This window comes from Papaver somniferum, chromosome 1 (assembly GCF_003573695.1).
Source record: "Papaver somniferum cultivar HN1 chromosome 1, ASM357369v1, whole genome shotgun sequence".
NCBI lineage: Eukaryota > Viridiplantae > Streptophyta > Magnoliopsida > Ranunculales > Papaveraceae > Papaver > Papaver somniferum.
Window position 1 is genome coordinate 198,420,651 of NC_039358.1, and position 21,801 is coordinate 198,442,451.

The 21,801-nt window shown below is 35.7% G+C and overlaps 3 protein-coding genes across 3 annotated transcripts; 1 reads left to right on the forward strand and 2 right to left on the reverse strand.

Moving 5' to 3' along the window:
• Window positions 1-2,305, forward strand: LOC113334978. Its single transcript, XM_026581202.1, has 2 exons — window positions 1-138; window positions 335-2,305. Exon 2 carries the CDS (start codon window positions 381-383, stop codon window positions 1,827-1,829), a length of 1,449 nt encoding a protein of 482 aa, XP_026436987.1. The 5' UTR covers window positions 1-138; window positions 335-380; the 3' UTR covers window positions 1,830-2,305.
• A 2,342-nt stretch (window positions 2,306-4,647) lies between these two features.
• On the reverse strand, window positions 4,648-5,774 carry LOC113357359 (beta-glucosidase BoGH3B-like). Its single transcript, XM_026600741.1, has 4 exons — window positions 5,698-5,774; window positions 5,358-5,601; window positions 5,139-5,243; window positions 4,648-5,046 (listed from the first exon to the last, which is right to left on the reverse strand). Exons 1-4 carry the CDS (start codon window positions 5,772-5,774, stop codon window positions 4,648-4,650), a joined length of 825 nt encoding a protein of 274 aa, XP_026456526.1.
• Window positions 5,775-6,231: 457 nt separating this feature from the next.
• Window positions 6,232-7,241, reverse strand: LOC113357368 (rRNA 2'-O-methyltransferase fibrillarin-like). The gene is made up of 6 exons (XM_026600749.1): window positions 7,223-7,241; window positions 6,866-7,023; window positions 6,689-6,760; window positions 6,560-6,595; window positions 6,365-6,448; window positions 6,232-6,264 (listed from the first exon to the last, which is right to left on the reverse strand). The coding sequence occupies exons 1-6, from the start codon at window positions 7,239-7,241 to the stop codon at window positions 6,232-6,234; spliced, it is 402 nt and encodes a 133-aa protein (XP_026456534.1).
• Window positions 7,242-21,801: the final 14,560 nt, after the last annotated feature.

Genomic DNA, 21,801 nt, shown 5'->3' on the forward strand with positions numbered 1-21,801 from the left:
TCCTTCTCTTTTACAGTCGCTCTCTCAATAGCTTTCCCAATTTCCCTCTCTGTTTGTCTTTTTGTCTACTTATCGTAGGGAGATTTCTGCATTCTTATATCCACCGAGTCCGACTGATCATCAAAAGAAGACAAACAAGTAAGATTTTTTTTTTTTTTTTTATGAACCCTATATACATTAAAACCCTAGAATTTTTTCTTGTAAAGTTTCGTTAGAGATTTTTTTGATTGTTTATTTGTATCTTTAATGGTTGTGCTTATGAGTTTATTAAAATTTAAATTACGGCTAATAATCAATTATTAACATAACAAATCCGCACTTTCACTCTAAATAGGGTTTTATAAAGAGATAGTGCAGAGAAGAAAAACGCACCCAATATAATGAAGAGGAGGTTATGCATCGCGTCCGATGATGATGATGATGATAATAGTAGTATGCCAAGTTGGTCTGGGAAGAATAATGGTATTAAAGTAGACACTCTTCTGGAGAAGCTGATTGATTCTGTTCTTTTCTTCAACGATAAGTTGGAGGGACTGAGTAACCGAGTCAATACGCTAGAAGAAAAAGTGAACGAAGAAATTATGCTTGGCAGGAAGGAGAGGACTGAGTTCATGAATGAAGTGAAGTCAGAGTTGGCGAAACTAAAGAAATCCCAAGAAGAGGAACATACAGTATTTGTCAATTCTCATCTAGTTTCAAAGTTATCAAATCTGCAAAAGCCGGTGGAAGATATATTACCTGTGGATATTGCCAGCAGCAGTGAAGGGTGGAGTCCCGAGACTTTGGATGTGCAGGAGCCCAGTGGGTGGGATAAGAATTCAGATGTGCAGCAACCAAATGAGGGATTACGCGGTGGAACTAGTGGGCAGGATCAGAATTCAGATGTGCAGCACCCAAATGAGGGATTACGCAGTGGAACAAGTGGGCAGGATCAGAATTCAGATGTGCAGCAACCAAATGAGGGATTACACAGTGGAACAAGTTGGCAGGATAAGAATTCAGATGTGCAGCAACCAAATGAGGGATTACGCAGTGGAAGCTGGATGCCTGAAACTAGTCCTATGGATGTGCAGGAGCCAAATGTGCGGGATAAGCATTTTAATAAGCAGAAACCAAAAGAGGGAAAATGCAGTGGAAGCTGGAGGCCTGGGTCTAGTCATTTGGATGTGCAGCAGCCAACTGTACGGGATAAGCATTTGAATATGCAGAAACCAAATGGGCGTGGAAGCTGGTTAAATGTGCAACAACCAAATCAGGATAATAGTTATTTGAATATGTCGAATTGTGACAAAAGCAACATCACTTCTAGTGAGGACCGTTGGAGGCCACCCGGTGAAAATGTTACAAAAGTAAATGTGGGTGTTGTTGTTAGCTCCTGGGACAGAGCTGCTTGTGGAGTCGTTGCAAGAGATCATTTGGCTGAGTTTAAAGGGTGTTGCACTGAATTTTTGTCGGTCCATAGCTTTGTGGAAGGTGAAGCCGAAGCTTTTCTTTCTGGAGTTAAATTTGCTGTCAGCAATGATTTGAAAAATGTTATCATTGAGGGTGATGCTCAGAATATCATTACAATTTTAAATGATGCTAATCACCCTGTGCCATTTCGCATTAAACCCGTGATTAAAAAAATCAGACAGCTGGCCAGCAGCATTCGTTCCATCAAGTTCAAATTCATCAAGAAAAGTGGCAACATGGTTGCTCACACTCTAGCTAGCTATGCCAAGTCCGACAGGGTTGCTGAAACACGGTTATCCTCTCCCCCTCATATTATTACGAAACTCTTAAATGCTGAGAGCTGCTTGTGGAGTCGGTGCCAGAGATCATTTGGCTGAGTTCAAAGGGTGATGCACTGAATTTTTGTTGGTACATAGATTTGTGGAAGGTGAAGCCGAAGCTTTTCTTGCTGGAGTTCAATTTGCTGTCAGAAATAATCTGAATGATAATGTTGTTATTGAGTGTGATGCTCAGAATATCTTTACAATTTTATCAAGAAAAGTGGCCACATGGGTGCTCATACTCTAGCTATGCCAACTCCAACATGATTGCTGAAAGACGGTTATCTTCTCCACCTCCTATTATCAGGAAACTCTTAAATGTTGAGAGTAATTTTTAGGTTTTTTGCCTTCATGTTTTCTGGTATATAAAAGACAGGAAAAGAAAGAAAGCGGCGGCTTCTGATTGGAGTATGGATGAAAGTTGGATAGTGATTAAACTTATGATGAATCTAGTTGTCTGTGTTTTATTACTAGGTGTTGCTCCTTTCCTTTCTCCTTTTAAAGAATGTTGGTTTTTGCTGTGGTCCTCCAGTACGCAAGGAGTATATATGTTTTTTAATGTTTTTCGTTTGATTGTCTAAATAGTTCCTCTCTTTCTCGTTTTGACGCCATTGTTAGGTTTTCTGTTTCATCATCTGTTTAACTTTGTAATGAGGTATTTGCAGTTTCTTTCAAAAAAAAAAAAAGAAGAGGTATTTGCAGTTCTGTGGTTTAATGTTTGGACTTTGGTGAATTGAATTCATGAATTTTAGTATATAACCAACCCTAGGTAGCTAGGTTCTGTTGGAAGGAGGAGGAGGTTGAATAATAGTTTTCATTGCCGAACATAAGTATTGCACCCTGAATTGTATGGGTTGAATAATAGTTTTCATAGCTATGTCTCACAATTATATGTTTGTTTGGTTTTGCACCATGCATGGCTGCTAATGGGCTACCCTTCTCAGTAACTGTTACCAAGTTAACAGAATTGTTTTGCACAGAACTTTTTTGCTCTTTGAAAAGTTTAAATGTATACAATTCCTATTGCGCCTTTATTTTTGAAAGGAAGAAAGTATGCGTTGATTTCTTTTTGAGTTTCCACTTGGAAGCATCCTAGAATTAAGGAATTGGGGGAGGAACAAAACACGAGATAGTTTTGGTGTTCAACTTAGGGTCGGATTTTTTGTGAAACAAGAGTGAGTAGAGAGACTTGAAATTTGTCGAGCTTGAGAGAGTGAGAGTTTATCCCTTGATGTTTTCTAACCCTTTGCTTCAGTAAAGATCAAGCTCTTCTTCTCCGTGGACTTGGGTATCAATACTAAACCCATGTAACTTCTTCTTGTGTTCTTTACATGTTTTGTTTTATGATTGCATTTATTTTGATTCAATGGTTGCTAGAACCTTTCTTTTGATGTGTGGGGTGTGAGATGTAATGCCAGAAAAACGGCTACCACACATATGATATGATGAAGTAAAATGTTGTGTTCTTTTAGTAAAAACTAATAACAGATTTTAATTGGAAACCAGTGTATTCTTGGTCAACACTTAGTTGAAGGAATCTTTTTGCTTAAAATGTTTCTGAGAGTGGGATGGCAACATCCAACATCTATTTCAATTTGGGTTCAATTTTCTGGTATTGTAATTGAGTGATGATAGACATACCGCGCTTTTCTACCGCAGTGTGTACCGAGAGGTGATCGTGCGGTCCCGGCAGCACTTCTCTGCATTGGGATTAGAAAGGGTTCAAGTAGGGCCAGTTTTTATCTCACAAGGTGCACACCCAAGTACCGATTCACGGTACATCTAACATTTTCGATTGTAATTTTGTTTGAATGATAAGAGAATGTTGGAATTAATTAATTCAAACATCTTTTAAGTCAATAGGTTGTTTCGGATATTTGAGATTCAAATATTTTAGGGAATATTTTAGGGTTTAGGTAATTTTGATTTTTGAATATTTTTGAATCCAGTCCAATAATTATCCTAGTCTTTAGGAGTTTTATTTCCGTTTAAATTTGTTTTACAAATCCTACTATTTAGGATTAAATTGTTGCACGGTTAATTAAGTAGGGTTTTACTTAATGTAAGCCTATAAAAGGCTGGTCCTATTAATGAAAGATATGGAGAATATTTAAGAGTTTAATTTTCACACATTACGGGAAAAATCATCATTGACGACACAAGATAAGCGTTGTAGTACCCCTACGACAACTCCATTTCATGCATTGTGGAACGGGGGTATTATAAAAAGTCCAAGTTTTTCTACAATGGTTGACAAGTGTTGTAAAGGGTGATGTGATTCATGGTTCGACAATAGTTTGTCAATGTTGCGATTCTCTTTCGATTTTTTTTGATAACCTAACACAACTCTTGCTTGTATTGTAGAACAATCGTGGACAACATAAGTAGCATATCGTAGAAATTTTTAACACAACACTTATTAGTATTGTGAATATTACAGTTAGTACACTTGTTAGCATTGTAGAAGTACCTTGATACAACTATACTATGTGTAGTAGGACTATCTTGGACAACACATAGTTATGATTGTAAATAAACTATTTTACAATACTTGTGAATAAGATCAAACCCATATTTCAGAATATATATTTCACTTTTGTCACTACTATTTGTGAAATGTAAAGAAACAACTAGATTAAACTGAAATGTAAATAAACAATTGGATTAAACTGAAAGACTCGACATAAGTTCCCTTATTTACATCATCACCTATATTCAAAACGAATATTCAAAATCTTACTACAGAAGTTCAAGTATAAACAATAAAAAACAACATACCACTAAACAATATAAGCAACAACAATCTGCTTCTTTCTCAAACAAATTGATGTCGCCAACTGGAACAGTATTTTGAGGCATCCTAACTCTTAACTGGTTACCTCTGACATCTTCTCGATCTTCCATGCTCATTAAAGTATTTTGAGGCATCCTTGCAATGTTGATACACCTTGACCTTCACTTCCAGGATCCATGCAGCTACGAGAGCATCAACATCTGATAGATAAGGTTCAATCACAAGAGGTCGTCCATAGATAACAACAACAACACACTTGATAGAGCCACAAAAGTTCTTCATAGTGCTCAAACCAGGTTCATGAATTGTTAAGTTAAGGTTGTCCCCCGTTGTCTCTGCATATGGTTGCTCGCCCATCATGAATTTTACCTTCAGAATTCTCTTCACAACATCGTCAATCCTGCTCATGGGGATTACGTTCTTCCCAACCAGGTAGGTTAGATCATGGATAAAATCAGTGTGGTTCATTGGAATCATGATCTGCAGGAATACCCAAAACATTTAATATGTCAAAGTAACTTATTGTAGTTCTAACATTGAACTTTTAGTTTATGTCAAAATGGCCATCATACCATGTCAATGCCGGCATTAATCCCAGAATGGACGGAGTAAGTATAGTTGGTTCCTGCTGGTGAAGTAATCCTGTCAATACCTTGCCAATCGGAAATGACGAATCCCTAACACATAATTCAAGCAATAGAAACAACAGTCTGTCAGCCATGCCTTCATTTTTCTTGGTCCAAATTAGTTTAGCTAATGCTGGTCTAGTTCAAAGAGAGTTTTCTATCTACCCTGAAATTAAGAGTGTCTTTGAGGAAGTTAGTAACAAGATCACGGTTAGCATGCATCTTTTCGCTGTTCCAACTTGAGTACGAAACCATGATGGTTGATACACCCTTGATGATTGAATTATAATAACCAGGCATATGAATACTGAGTAGTCCATGCCAGTCAGTCACTGTGTTGTTCTCGTTAATACCCTTTGTTGTGCCACCATCACCAACGAAATGCTTTGCACAAGAAGCAACCTTGTTGCTACAACACAACACACCAAACAAAATAATAAGTCAATCCAAATAAAATTATATGATCTTCTTGCAATGAAATAGTAAAAATGATTTGAAATCTTACTTTCCACCAACATAAGGAACTCCTTTTCGAGAATCCGCGGGAACATCTCCTTGTAAACCAAGAATAATCTCAATCATTTCCTGAACAATCTTCATCTTCTGGTACTTGGCTTCAAGTATGGCTCTCTCTTTAAAAAACATTGCTTCAATTTCATCATGCTTAGTATGCAAACAAGAAACAAAATTGTCAAAAACCCATTTTAGATAGAATCAATTAAAGACCCACAAGTCACTGAATACGAATAAGAAGGAATAAACACGGTAGTTAATCATCACTGGGAACTCAACAATTTCAAATCCTGATAAGAACCCTAATCTCTAAAAGCATTGAATAACAAAAACCCTACACAAATAATTCAATTAGACCTCTATATCATTTCCAAGATTCAATTAGATTATAAAAAACCCTTAAATCCCCACAAAAATACACAAATAAATAAACCATGACTTTATAAACTTACCATAAGATCCCCTTTTCTTCCACCTGAATTCATCTTAGCATCTCTTCTCCACTGTGCTCGAGATCAATACTTATTCAAGCTTCATCGTCGATAGAAGCAATCAACAGCTATCTCCCATTGATTCAACACATAAGATCTCATTTCTTAATAACTATCTTTAATAGCCAGTGAATACAAACAAAATAAGTATGCGGGCGAGCAACAAACCTGCTTGTGCATCGGTGCTCCACCATATGCAACAGCGACTTTAACACCAGTCTGATAAGAGAATTTTTTCGCTTCATCATGTATCTACAGGACCACAAAACCAAAAATGAGTAATTAGAAATTAGAAAAGTGTATCTACATCACTAATAACAATCATTAAACAGAAACTCAAACAAATAACTTAGCAATTTTCACCTGGCAAGACAACTCTCTAGATACCCTCATCTCCTCCTTCAATTTCAGTAACACTTAATTCAGCAAATTTGTCAGCAACATCAAATGGGTTTGGCTCATAAGTCCTTCTCCCACCACCACCACTACTACCACCACCACTAGCACTCCATCTACCACCTCCTCCTCCACTAGCACCACCTCTAGGTCTAAATCAGGCGGTACCTGAAATTGCAAATCAAACACCATTATGTTAAAACAATGACAAAGAAAAAAAAAGTAAAAACACAAAGTGAAAAATCCCAAACATTATACACAAATAGTACTTACAATCCAAATATTGTCAACACCACCAAGTACAGCAGCAGCAAGCTTTGATCTAAAAGGATTCCAGACTTTGTACCCAATCACTTTACTACCACCTTTCATTCCACCACTACCACGACCTCCTCCTTTGCTGCCTCCTCTGCCTCTACCACCACCACGACCTCTAATTTTTAAAATCAAACATTCCCATCTCTAATCCTTCCCTAAAACCTCAATTTCAATTTCAGTCACTTGATTCAATTACATCCAAGAACCCTAATATCTATTTTGGGAAAGAACAGAAACCCTAGCTTCTCTAATCTTCATTAAAACTCACACATCAATCACTAATTCTTCCTCATCATACAGTGTTCACAAAACCCATCTTTAATTTCTCCATTTCTAACTCAATTAACGATTCACTGAGAAAGCCCTAATTCTCGATTCATAACAGGACTCAATCTTCTTCTTCATAATTAGCAGAAACACCAACTCCTTCTTCTTTTATACATACTCACGATTTAAATTTCCTCAAGCCATACCTCAATTTCACCTCTCGATTTTCAACTGAAGAAGAGCAGAGAAGAAGAACGAAAAAGAAGAAAGAAGAAGAGAGAATAAGAAGAGAAAATGAGTTTCAAAGAAGCCATTGCAATTTGAAAGAACCGATCTACAACTTCCGTAGGTTTTTTTACATAAGAGAGTGATCGAGAAATAGATTCTGTGGTTTTTCTCTTGCAAGGGAGGCGGAAGATAAGGTTAGAGACGAAGATAAGAGAGGTAAATGAAGAAACTGTGAGAAATTTTCTTTTGATCTTCTATATACCTATCTTTAAACGGCCAAGATTTGATTTAAATATGGTCATACGGATTAGGGATATCTTTGGACGGTGGAGATTTGATTTGAGACTGTCATACGGATCAAGGAAAGTGTGTTTTCTTTGTGTGTTTCTTTGTGCTTTCTCTATGTGCTTCCGGATTGAATTTCGACTAGTCACATAAGTCGTGAAGTAATTTCTACTATCCATACATGTCATGAAGTAGCTTTAGTTCACAATGGAAGACTCGGGTTCTCATGATACACCATTGAAATCGATAAATATGAAGCTCTTTGTGTGTTTTTTTGTTCTTTTTTTGTGATTTCGATTTGTGCTTTTGTGCTTTGTTTTTTGCTTTCGGTTTATTTTAACTAGGGTTAGCAAGAAACATCATCGAAATCGATAATTATGAAGCTCAGTGTCGACTCGAACTTCAAATGTGGCATAATGGCATACAAACTATGAATCGGGAAGCTCCAGGAGGGTTCTGACTTCAAGCTTAGCATAATACATCATCGAAATTGATAAATATGAATCTCAATGTCGATTCGAAATTAGGTATAACGACAAACAAAGTATGAATCATGAAGCTTCATGAGGGTTCTAACTTCAAACTTGGCATGATACATCATCGAAATCGATAATAAATATAAATCTCAGAGTCGATTTAAACTTAAAATATGGTATAACGACATAGAAACTATGAATCATGAAGCTCCGGGAGAGTTCCGACTTTAAACGTAGCATGATATATCATCGAAATCGATAAATATGAAGCTTAGAGTCGATTCGAACTTCAATTATGGTATAACGACAAACAAACTATGAACCATGAAGCTTCGGGAGAGTTCTGACTTCAAGCGTAGCATGATATATCATCGAAATCGATAAATATGAAGCTCAAAGTCGATTCGAACTTCAAATATGGTATAACGACATAGAAAATATGAACCAAGAAGCTCTGGGAGGGTTCTGACTTCAAACTTAGCATGATACATCATCTAAATCGATAAATATAAAGCTCAGTATCTGTTCGAACTTCAAATATGGTATAACGACATAAAAACTATGAACCAAGAAGCTCTGGGATGGTTCTGACTTCAAACATGGCATGATACATCATCGAAACCGATAATTATGAAGCTCAGTGTCGATTCGAACTTCAAATATGGCATAATGACATACAAACAATGAATCAAGAAGCTACAAGAGGGTTTTGACTTCAAACTTAGCATGATACATCATCGAAATAGATAAATATGAATCTCAATGTCGATTCGAACTTCAAATTCGGTATAACGACAAACAAACTATGAATCATGAAGCTTCAGGAGGGTTCTAACTTCAAACTTGGCATGATACATCATCGAAATCGATAAATATGAATCTCAGAGTCGATTCGAACTTCAAATATGGTATAACGACATTGAAACTATGAATCATGAAGCTCCGGGAGAGTTCTGACTTCAAGCTTAGCATAATACATCATCGAAATTGATAAATATGAATCTCAATGTCGATTCGAACTTCAAATTAGGTATAACGACAAATAAAGTATGAATCATGAAGCTCCATGAGGGTTCTGACTTCAAACTTGCCATGATACATCATCGAAATCAATAATAAATATAAATCTCAGAGTCGATTTAAACTTAAAATATGGTATAACGACATAGAAACTATGAATCATGAAGCTCCGGGAGAGTTCTGACTTTAAACGTAGCATGATATATCATCAAAATCGATAAATATGAATCTTAGAGTCGATTCGAACTTCAAATATGGTATAACGACATGGAAACTATGAATCATGAAGCTCTGGGAGAGTTCTGACTTCAAACTTAGCATGATACATCATCGAATCGATAAATTTGAAGCTCAATGTCGGTTTGAACTTCCTAAGAACGATGAATTCATTCATATTCAGCTAAGATTCCATCGGAATATTCTCCGAAACCTTAAACACACCACAAATTTGTTAACTTCAACATTGAACCTGGCGACGAGCTCAAAACCTGGCCGCGAGTAGACTACAATAAGTCGGAAACTGCGTAAGAACGAATGAATCCACCCATATACAAGTAAGATTTCATCGGAATATTCTCCGAAACCTTAAATACACCACAAATTAGACACTGAACCAGGATCTAAGCTCGATAGTTGGTCGCGAGTGGACTATTATAAGTCGAAAACTTTATAGGAACGATGAATTCACCAATCTACAGATAAGATTCCATCAGAATATTCCATTTACAGGTAAGATTCCTTCGAGATATTCTACGAAACATTAAAAAAATCATATTTCTGCATATTGTATGCGTACCCGGATCCACGATCGAAACCTGGCCGTCGAATCCCCCAAACCTCATTTTTTCCGACATTCTATATTTTAACTTCAACAACACTTATAAGTGTTGTTATACGTTTCTATTAAAAAAAAAAACCTAAACTTGTGAACTGTAAGGATGGTTGATGAGCTAGACATCCATGCATTAGGTTCATGTTCGAATCTCCCCTCTAACGTATTTTTCATTATCATATTTTTGTGTTCTTCAACAACACTTGTGAGAATTGTGATAGGCTAAGTCACTACACTTATGAAACAAAGTTGTTATACCAAAATGTCGTCACAACAGTTTTGCTAAAGGAGTTGTCGTTTGTTTTCTTAGCACAACCCCTTGTTCCTAAGGGTTGGTAGTGATGATATACGACAACTCTTCCTTTGAAACCAGTTGTAAAACATAGGACTTTCTACGATGTATAGCGAAGTGTTGTAAATCTCCAGTTGTAGATGTATATTTTTCCCGTAGTGACAAGTTTCTTCCTAAACTTCATGTTCTGTTCTTAAAATTTTCTACATTTGGCATCGTGAGCTAGACGATCCTGTGGAGATGGCGACTAATGGCATGCTTCCACACCACATATTCCTATTTTCAAAGGTGATAATTTCAAATTTTTGTCTATTAAGTTGAGAACAAATTTTATTTCTCATGATTTATGGGAATTAGTAGAAAATGGTTATGATGAAGTGAATCCAGATGAAAGGCTTACCGCAGCACAAAGGAATGAGTATTGGGAAAAAGTGAAGAAAGATGCAAAAGCTTTGTCATTCATACAAGAAGGTTTGGATGATTCAATTTTTCCAAATATTTCTAACCGTAGAACAGCAAGAGAAGCATGGACTATGTTGCAAGGAAAGTATGAAGGTACTAATAAGGTGATTACTGTGAAACTACAAACTCTTCGCCGTGAGTTTGAAACTTTTTCTATGGGAAGCAATGAATCTGTGCAGAAATTTTTCGACAAAGTTACGAAAAACGTGAATGCAATCGTGTCCTATGGTGAAGAACTCTCTGATCAAAAAATTGTGGAAAAGGTATTACATTCCCTTCCCTCTAAATTTGAGCATGTAGTAGATGCTATTAAAGAAACCAAGGATTTGTCAACTTATTCTTTGAATGAACTAATTGGATCTCTTCAAGCACATTAGCAAAGGTTGAACAGGTTACTGAAATTGGAATTATATGAAGAGAAAGCTCTTATGGCTAAAGAAAAGGGTAAAAATTCTTCTTCTCAATCATGTTCAATTTGCAAAAGGAAAAACCATACTACTGATGTATGTTACTTCAAAGACAAAAAGCCGCTGCAGTGCTACCATTGTAAAAAGTTTGGCCATATTGAAAAATAATGTCGTGACAAACCAAAAGAGGAGCATGCAAATTTATGCATGGGAGCATCTGATGATGAAGAAGAATTGCTTTTGTTTTAATGATGATTATTTGATAATGCAGATGAAGATGATTATATGATGTTGATGATGATAGCGATGTATGATGATGATGATATGATGATGTTTGAATTATGGGAGGATGTTGGGATTAATTAATTCAAACATCTTTTAAGTCAATAAGTTGTTTCGGATATTTGAGATTCAAATATTTTAGGATTTAGGTAATTTTGATTTTTGAATATTTTTGAATTCAGTCCAATAATTATCCTAGTATTTAGGAGTTTTATTTCCGTTTAAATTTGTTTTACAAATCCTTACTATTTAGGATTAAATGGTTGCACGGTTAATTAAGAAGGGTTTTACTTAATGTAAGCCTATAAAAGGCTGGTCCTATTAATGAAAAGATACGAAAAATATTTAAGAGTTTAATTTTCACAAGGTACTTCCTAAACTTCATGTTCTGTTCTTGAATTTTCTACAGAGAAATGCAAAAGTTACAAGCAAACTCTGAAGCAGTAGAAAATATACATTCATGAGTAAGGGGTATCATTTTCACTTGCAGATCTCGAAAATTAAGAGATTGTATCGAGATATATAAAAGAAAAACGGTAATATGAAAATGACAGTGCATAGATTTTTTATTGGAAGGAAAATGAGAATGACATTGAAGACATTAGAGATTTGCTTTGAGTGTATGTATCTATGTTGCGTATGAGAAAGTAAAAATCCAGCAGAAGGTGCTGTTACATCCAAAAATATAGGACATATTACTACTATAGCACGTGATGATCCACCTTTTTTGTCAACTTAGGACAAACGCGTACCTATTGAAAATAATTGCTTATGTAAATGTAGTACAATGATAAGAGCAACCAATTTCAAGAAAAAAGAGCAAGGACTGCAGGGTATTGTCAACCATATCCAATCCAGAACTTTTCCTAGGGAAAATAACCTGGAGTTCTTAGGTGCGGCCACTAAGTTTATGCCCATCAAACGAAGGTGGCATCGGGTGTCTTAAAAATAAAAATTGTCTATACAGTCCTTCACCTGCATATCAAATTCAAACCTATAATCTTTATTTTTAAAACCCGGCTAAATTAGGACCTATACCATTTAATTGGAGCTATTTTCCTTCCCACACCACCAAATTACTATAGGCACCCAAAGTTCTAAAAAAAACAAATTTACCCCCACATTAATTACTAAAACTCTCTCATGTAAATTCTAATCTTTCTATTTTCAGTAAATCCAAAAACAAAGAAACCTAAACTTAATTTTCTTTTTCTATTTCCATCCTTATCTTTCCAAATTCTCAAAACCCTAATTTTCATCTTCTTCTCCAATGAATCTAGTCAATTTACGATCTACACAAGAAAAAGGTAAATCTCCATAAACCCAATCTACGATTCTTCGTATCTTGTTGATTTACATGTTTAAATCTTCATTTTTGGCAAATCAAAATTCTGATTGCACCCAGAATCGGTTTTTATTGACCTATCGAATAAACCAATTCTGGGTTTTCGTCCATGAAGAACGTGCACATTAATCGGCTTACATGATGATTAACATAGCCCGATTCTGTGGTAGAAATGAAATATTTAAAATACATCACCAGAATCGGTTTATATATGTAATATGTATAATCCGATTACTATAGTCTCTTCATCTTCCTTTCCCAAATCGGGTTTTATACATGTACCACATAACCCGATTCTTTCAAAATCGGGTTACTTATGTTTATATACGTACCGATTTCTTACTTGTTTTTTGATTTTTTTTTTGTGTAGAATGGACTTCACACACCTAGGATTTTACAATCGAGAGGTAACCTTGGAGGATTTTTGAGGAAACCACAAAGAGTGCCAGAGAGAAGCCTATATAAGTTTGCTTTCGGAGCTGAGACCCGTCTAGAACAATCCCTCGCGTTGATTGATATGCTTGCACTGGAAGAGCTTGTTGAGGTCATTGGGTTCGCTAGGATGAGGATAAACATTATATCAGCTGAGAGGGATCGCCACCAAGAATTGACACTGGTCCAGAAAGGGCTATAAATCACGTTTTAAATGACGGATTAATTACGTGAATAGAATTTCACAGACAAATTCCGTCATATCACATGAAAATAGTTGGGTCCACCATATAACGCAAAAAAGATGTCATTCTCAAACGTGATAATTTACTAGGTACGTGATTTAACGAGAAACCATTATATCACACAATAAATCCAACATATATTTTTAGTATTTATACGCCCACTACTAATCTTTTGTTGCATACCCAGAGGTGACTAGCCACATGTAATGCGACATTACTATAAGTCTGAAAATGGTTAGACACACACCCTTAATTTGCCGCGAGCCTATCACCTGGTTCGGTATTGAACCTATTGGTCACTAGTGGAGGTCTTGGAGGATAGAACATCTAGTTTATTTCTACAGGCCCAGTTTTAAGCTCTTTATCCTCATTCTTATTCGTACTTCATTTATTTTCCTTCTAACCCTAACCTTTGTGCGCCTCTCTCCATTTTCTCCATCTTCACGAAACCAGAAACTGAAATTTTGAGAGAAACTAAACCCAAAATCAAACCCTTTTCTCTATCTTTTTCATCTTCTCCACAAAACCCAAATTCTCAAACAAACCCAAAGACACAACAGAAATAGTTTGTTTCTCATTAAACAAAACCTTTATTTCATGTATGATTTTTCTTCTTCGTTTTCTCTTGTTGAATTTGGATTTAAATAGAGTTAAAGTTCTTGTAAGTTTCTAGGGTTTTCATTAAAAAATATGATTTTGGGTAGATTGTTGTAAAGAGTCTAGGGTTTTAATTGAAATTGGGAATTATTTTTGAATCTAGAATTTGTTAGGGGTTTGATATCTTCATGTTTGTTATTGCAGCTTTTATACCAAGAGACGATCGAAACTCTTCGTGATTTCAGTAATGTGGAATGTCTTACCAAGGTAAAATCGATTTTTTTAAACAGTTAACATAGAATTATTATCGGTAAAGATGTTCCTTTTAGGGGAATCTATAGTATGGGATTTTTGAGATGTTCTCTGATTTTTAATCCATTTGATACATCTAGCTTTTTCCATCTTTGAAAAGATTTAGTTTCTTGGGTTTTAATCTGTGTGGTTTTATCTAGAAATTTATAATTTTTAAATTGATGATTTTCAAATTCACAGCTAGAGGTGGAAAGATGCAACTCAAGGAAATGCTTCCATCTTATATGTCATCTGATGCCAATTCGTGAGAATTCCAAAACCTTGGCCTCATCCTTGTTCAGGATCATGGATACAGATCATTCCAAATTAAGATACAAGAAAAGTAAGACTGTTTCCTCTATATTACATGTTTTGTGTGGGACTAGTTATTGTGGTAGTTATTAACTTGAGTTCTTCAGGTGTTCGACTGTTATAAAATGTGAAGTTGTTTCTCCTGTGTTGGAATGAGATATTGCAACTGATCCTAAAGTTCAAGATACTGCAATTGTATTGAAGAAAAGCAACAAGTGGTTTCTTAATATGCACCTTAGATTGTGCATGAACAACATCAGAAGTGAGTTTTCTTCAAACCTTAATATGAATGCGGTTGTTCTGATTTAGATAGAGGTTCAAATTTTGAGGTCTGTTAGTATATTACTTGCATTTCATTGTCGTTTAAACCTTTTGAGTTCCTTTGTAAGCTTTCACAACTGTTTTCCCTTTGATGTTTAGCTTTGTAAATGATAGTAATTGGAATGTTGGATGTATGTTGGATCATACGGAAATCTAAGTGTGGCTTTCACTTTTCAACAATGCTTCTTCCAATCTCATGTTTAGGGGCCTGGAAATGATTTCAGCTGTAATGCATTTCTCGTTAGTGTGTCGGCTCGTACATGTCTGTTTTATTGCTTACGTCATAATCGTGGCCTCAATTTTCATTTTCTGCTTCATCCTCATTGGTATTTCAGTTTTAAGAAATAGTCTAGTTACTTTTGTTTATTGTTTTAAATTTAATTTCTCGTATACCCTTTACATTTCAATAACCATTCCAATCTCTCATTGCTTCAGTTTTTCAATTGCCTCTACACTTGGTCTTAGATTTCCTAGTAGGATGTTCTTCTCTTGTTCATAAATTTTCTTTCTGATTCAGTCATTCTATTTCCATATTCATTTTACAGCAAGGCTGCTACGATGTGCATATGTTAATAGATTAAAGCCGCCAAATGGATACAATTGCCATGTTAGGTGATGTAGATGGAGTACTTGGAGATATGTTTCAAGAGGTGATATGATTAAGTGGCATGTAATAGGAGCCTGCTACACCAATTGCTAAAGTTTCTTTTGGTCACTTTCCGCTATCATTCTCAGCTGCCACAGATTCTGAGAAGACATTGAAAGAGGTATTCCTGAAACATTCTTTATCAGTCTACCTATGTGGGCATCTTCATACAAGGTTTGGTAATTTGCAGCGGCATCATAGTACTGGACATAATTTCTTATCACTGGAGAAGTATTTCCAACCAAATGTCAACCAGAATACTTATGAAAGTAACACAGACAATGTTAATTGTTCTAATGGATATCCATTTGTTAAAGAATTCTTGGAGTGGGAAATGTTGCAAGAAGACAACAGATTGATTACGATTTTAATTTTCAGTATTTAAGTTGGGGATTCTAGTATTTTATCTTTCAGTTTGTATTCGAATACTCTATTTTCTTGAATAAAATAATTAATAAAGTATTCATTTTGGAATTGTAAGTTGTGTCCCGATCACATTTCAAAATCAGTTTCAGATGCTTGATAATATGAATTTGAACATCACAACAAATATAAATCTAAACGGAATTTAGATTCACAAAATCTGAATCAGGGCCAAACATGATTCAGTAGCTAGAAAATGACCATAATTATATTTTGCATATAATTCCCTTTATTTCTTTATGACATCCATCAACCGTTATTATATTTCACATACAATAACCGTGATTCTTAATAACAAATTTTGTGCGTGACTATGAGTCATAAATTTTACTCGTCATACTCAATAACGTTTTCTGTTTTTTATTTATAAAAAGTCACACCAAATAAATAATGGTTCGAATAACAATCGAAAACCGTGATAAATCCTGTTTTATAACAGACTTCGTCCGTTATTCATAGCCCCTTCTGGACTAGTGTGGAAGGTTTGTTTGAAGAAATGGCTGAACATATAGCTATGTGGATGATGCAGAAGCTGCCGCTCTTGATGATGCTGCTGATGCTGGTGCTGGTGGTGGTGATGCTGCTCCTGATGTTGTTGCTGCTGCAAATGCTCCTGGTGCTCCTTAAGTTTTTAAGTTTAACTTTTAGATACTAAAACTTTAAGTTTACAAGACTTGTGGGTGTTTTAAGTCTTTTGGGATGGTTGATGTTTGTATTTCGGATGATATTTGTGTGGTTGATGTTTTTATTTTGGATGATCTTGTGTTGAACTTAATGCACTTAATGTTTAAATCGAATCTAGCCTGACATGCCAACAATCGGTTTACTCGATATGTCAACATAAACCGGTTGTGCAAGCCATTCTTCCTGGATGTTTTTAAGCCAAGCCAGAATCGGTTTACATATGAATACATAAAAACCGATTTCTTATATTTTTTAAATCGGTTTGCGCTGGTCGCAAGAAAGTCTGATTCCTTGTGGCATACAAACACAATCGGGGTTTAAAGTCCTTCTAAAAGACCGATTAATTCAAATTATTTCACGTTTTTTCAAAAAAAAATTGCCGTTTGGGACTTTCTCTATAAATAGAGACCTCACCCTTGGACCCCATTTGCCCCAAAATTGATCATTTTATTAGCCCTCACTCCATATACTCCACAACTACTCATTTCATACATCCACATACAAGAAATGACTTCATTTGATTCTAATGAAGATTTGGCAATCACCAAAATATGGTATGCGAAAAATCGACTTAGACGTCAATCCTCCGAAAGGGTGGATTCCACAACCTTTTGGACTAGGGTACACAACAAATTTAGCCAAGAGTTTGGGAATCCTAACGCAAGAATTCTTCAACAAGTGCACGCTAGGCACCAAGTCTTCGAAAACGCGATACTTGCTTTTTTAGCTCTCCAACCTCAGATTTTTAACACTCTCCCCTCCACCTTGTCCATTGCACAATTTGTGAGTATTTTTGTGGTTTGTTTTACGTAACCCGTGTTGTTTTATCTTCCAATGAAACACCACTAAAAAATGTAAGTTTTTTTTTGTAGCCGGTGGCCGTTACCGGATAATTTTGAACGACGCCAGGTGGTCCAAATTTTATGACGGGCAAAAAAACGTCACAAATGATCAAAATTATTCGTGACGGTTGACCAACCGTTACAAATGAACCAAAACCGTTACAAATAACATTTGTGACCCCAGTAGTAACGACGGATGATCGCCTGTCACCAATGTGTATTTGTGACGGTCTTTTGGCTATTTGTGGCGATTTTTCTTATTTGTGACGGTTTTTGAACCGTCACTAAAAGCACTCTGTTTTGTAGTGGGAAGAGGGTAGACTTTCTAGACATAGGGACAATGTGAGATTTTTTAATTGTTATCGTTCAACGGAGAATGTATGGTTAGTGGAGAATGATAGAGAAATGACTTGGAAAGTTAATTTTCTTAGGCGTGAATGCAATTGTGGAGCATGACAAGTTGGTGGTGTGTCATGTGTTCATGTCATGAACATCATGATGGATAGAAGATTGGATGAATATAGGTAATGCTGAGAGTTACTTATGGGTATAATACATTTACATTCTCTTGTAATTACTTTTTTATTGTAGGTTCTCTACTTAATCATTTGGTGTTTCTGTTGACAGCTACGTGGATTCATGCCATTTAGTCACCAAATACGTAGCGTCTTATGCTGGGAATATCAGTCCTATAGCAAATCCAGTGACATGGCTTGAGATTGAGGTAAGAGTGTAACTTAGAATCTTCTAATTGTTATTTATGTATTTTCTAAATGTTACTTAAGCAATTATTAGCATCTTCTAACTTTCTGTTCAATTTTTTGTAGGATATTTTTAAGGTTAATCCTCCAAGGGTAGTAAGGTCAGCTGGTAGGCCAAGAACTCTAACAAGAAGAGATAGGGATGAAGATGATGGTTATACAAGAAACCAGAAGAAATGTGGAGTATGCAAGCTATATGGACACAATAGGGTTGGTTGCAAAGGATCTCCTGATGGTGATCCATCCACTATATGTATGATTTTGTTCTCTTTAAATGTTTTTTCTTTAAATGGAAATCATAGTCTGTGAAATAATGAGTATATCCTCGTACAAGTGTGAATATAATCTATGGTACAATCAGAGAAGGCTTCGTAACGATGATGAAGCTAACATTTCTACAGAAGTTGGTTCTTCTAGACACAATAGAAAACCGCTGGAGTAAGGACCACAAGATTTGGTATCAACACCAATAGCAGTACTAATGGAGGAGTTATTAGAGGTGGAATTCCACCTATTGCATCTGTTAGAGGCAGGGGAGGAAGAGATGGTGCACGTGGAGGCAGATGAGGTAGAACTAGAGTTGTTGGAGGTAGAGGTACTAGTACAACTGCAGCTGTTGGGACTCAGTCCTCCCAAACTTCCGCAATAACCCAACAAACTCCAAGAGGAAGAGGAGCTGGTAATGCCAGAATGAGGGGTGAAAATAGTGGGCTTCCAAGTTATCCAGTGGAGAACATGACTAGGAGGAATGCTTCTTTGATGGAAATGACTCAAGACCAACCACCTGCAAAGAAAGGAAAGTAATCAAAGAAAAGCACAGTCGTGCAGTGGTATTAGGTAAGCATCTTTTATAGTATAGCTTAATTGTAAATCAAGTATCTTCAGAACTTTTAACTTACTTTCTTTTGGATGCAAAACTGATATTGGAAGCAAAACAGAAGTTGTGGTATGTTAAATTTAAATGAAATACAATTGGATATATTTTGTTAAACTAAACCTGTTTAGTTTATATTATTTTTAGTTCAGAGCATTTCTTTTCCATTAATCATGTATGGGGAGTTCATATAGTTGAATGGGAGTTGTTGGTGTTAAGAACTCAGCAGTTCTACTTGTTTTTTTTTGTTGTAATTGATTGAAACGGATACTGGATCTGTTTTTGTACCTTATGAAGGCCTATAACGGTCAGAGCAGATGTCGTCCACACATCTCAGTGTAATTTGGACGATGTATTTTTTCAGTGGTGGCACGTGATTTTTAAGTTTGCACGTGTATGAAACAATTAACCGAGTGGAAAACTGCGTAAATAAGTTACTAACCGAAGTTAACTTTAACTAACAGTTTGACCAGTGACTTCGTTGACTAACGGGGTCAACGACCCAAACTCTAAAATGGACAAACTTACGATCCAAAGTCAAAGACATACCAAAAACTTACGACCCAAATACTAATTAACTCTTGTTTATTTACACCGATTGTGTTCCTGTATTTAGAAAGCAAAGTTTGAAGCATGCATAAACTCGTTGTACCATAAACCCATTAAAACTCATAAGTTCATTGTAGCATCACACCCTTGTGTCATAATTCAAGGAAATCACCACCCAAATACGATAATTACAAACCATTAAAAGTATTAAAAATTTAAACTTATATAATTAGATAGTATCAATTGGGAAAAATAAATAATTAGCTAGCATCACAAAGCATGAGGGAGCATTGACATCATGGAGCTGCAACATTTGGAGCACCAACATCAGGACCAGCAACATCAACACCATTGGCAGCAACATCAGCAACAACATCTTCTGCTAAAGCTTCATCTATTTCATTAAACTTCTCCTCAAGATGCAACTGATCTATAATTTCTTGATTCCTCCTTTCTGCAAAGCTACCGAGCACCCCAAGTTCTTCATATGAAAACTGATCTGCAATTTCCAAAGCCTTCTCTAGCTTGGTCTCTCGATAAAATTCAACATTGTATTTGTTGACAAAGATTTTCTCTGGCTCCCCGTTAAGATCACTTACTTGAATTTGTCGCTTTTAAAATTTCAGGTGGCTGAAATCCATATCTACAAAAAGTACAATAAAAAAAAATACCAAGTTAAGCAATCGTTACATAACACATATACATGTAATCTGATTTTGTTTAGAAAAATACATAGGAAAATAAAACCATAGGAATCGGTAGATAATACATATAAATAAAAATAGATTCTTATATGGTAATCTCAACATACAAGTGACATAATCGACACTTGAAGCACGTACATAAAAATCGATTGTCAGAGTACATAGTTCAAAAATTAGTACCCAGAATCGGTTTTATGTTCATGCACTTATAAACCGATTCTGGTGATGTCTTTATATATTCTGATTTCTACCCAGAATTGGTCGATGATAATCATCTAACAAACCAATTCTTCTGCATGTTCTTCATGAAGGCGAAGAAATAACCCAGAATCGGTGGATACGGTGGATCCACAAAAACCGATTCTGGGTAGATATCAGAGATTTTGTTTTTCAAAAACTGGTTTTAAATATTAAATCAATGAATAAATCAGCTTAGTAGAACGCGTTGATGGAAATTTACCTTAGTTTTATTGGATCGACGATATTTAGACAAAAAGATCATTTTTTTTTAATTAGGATTTATGAAATTTGGAAAGCAGCGAAAAAACCTGAAAAGACTAAGCCAAAATATTAAAAAAAAATAGAAGCAGAGAAAAAAAAAACATAGGAGGTTAATTACGATTATCTAAAATGTTAAGCAAACGAACTCGATCTGTCTTTGCCCAGAGTGGCACGAATAAGCTAAAGTTGATCCCTCCGCCAGTGAGAACCGGTAACAGTCCGCCATTTAGCCAAGAAATCAGCAACCTCCTTACCTTTCCTGTAAATGTGAGAAATTTTGAACTTCAAGGGCGAAAAAAATCTCAATCAATTTTCCTAAGAGCAAGAGATATGGGTAATCTAACTCTTTCATTTTTAAGGAGACACCAAGCTTTTGAAGAAGAGAAGCTAAGTAGGAGAAGAAGGAGAAGATTATAAAACATACAATATGTCGCCCAATCTAGTTTTTGTCAAGATTTTCTTCATATACGGAAGATTGTATGCCGTGTATGATCAGTTTTCACTAGTTATTCTTCCATACGGTAGATTGTATGCCGTGTGTTCTCCTATTTCTCTTTAAAATGACAAGTTGTCCCCCATACTGGTAAATTTTTATCACACGACAATATGTATTGCATGTGCAGTGTCCACTACCAACCACTCCTTTGCATGAAGAAGTGTATGAATGACTTTGAGATGAAATGTTGGTTGGTAGTGTCCATAGTATGACCAAATTAGAACAAATAGATAGTCTCAACATTATTTTGAAGGAGTAAGACTACCCAAAACCCTTTCTCTAGTGACCTGTTATCTGTAAGGCACTAAAAATGGATC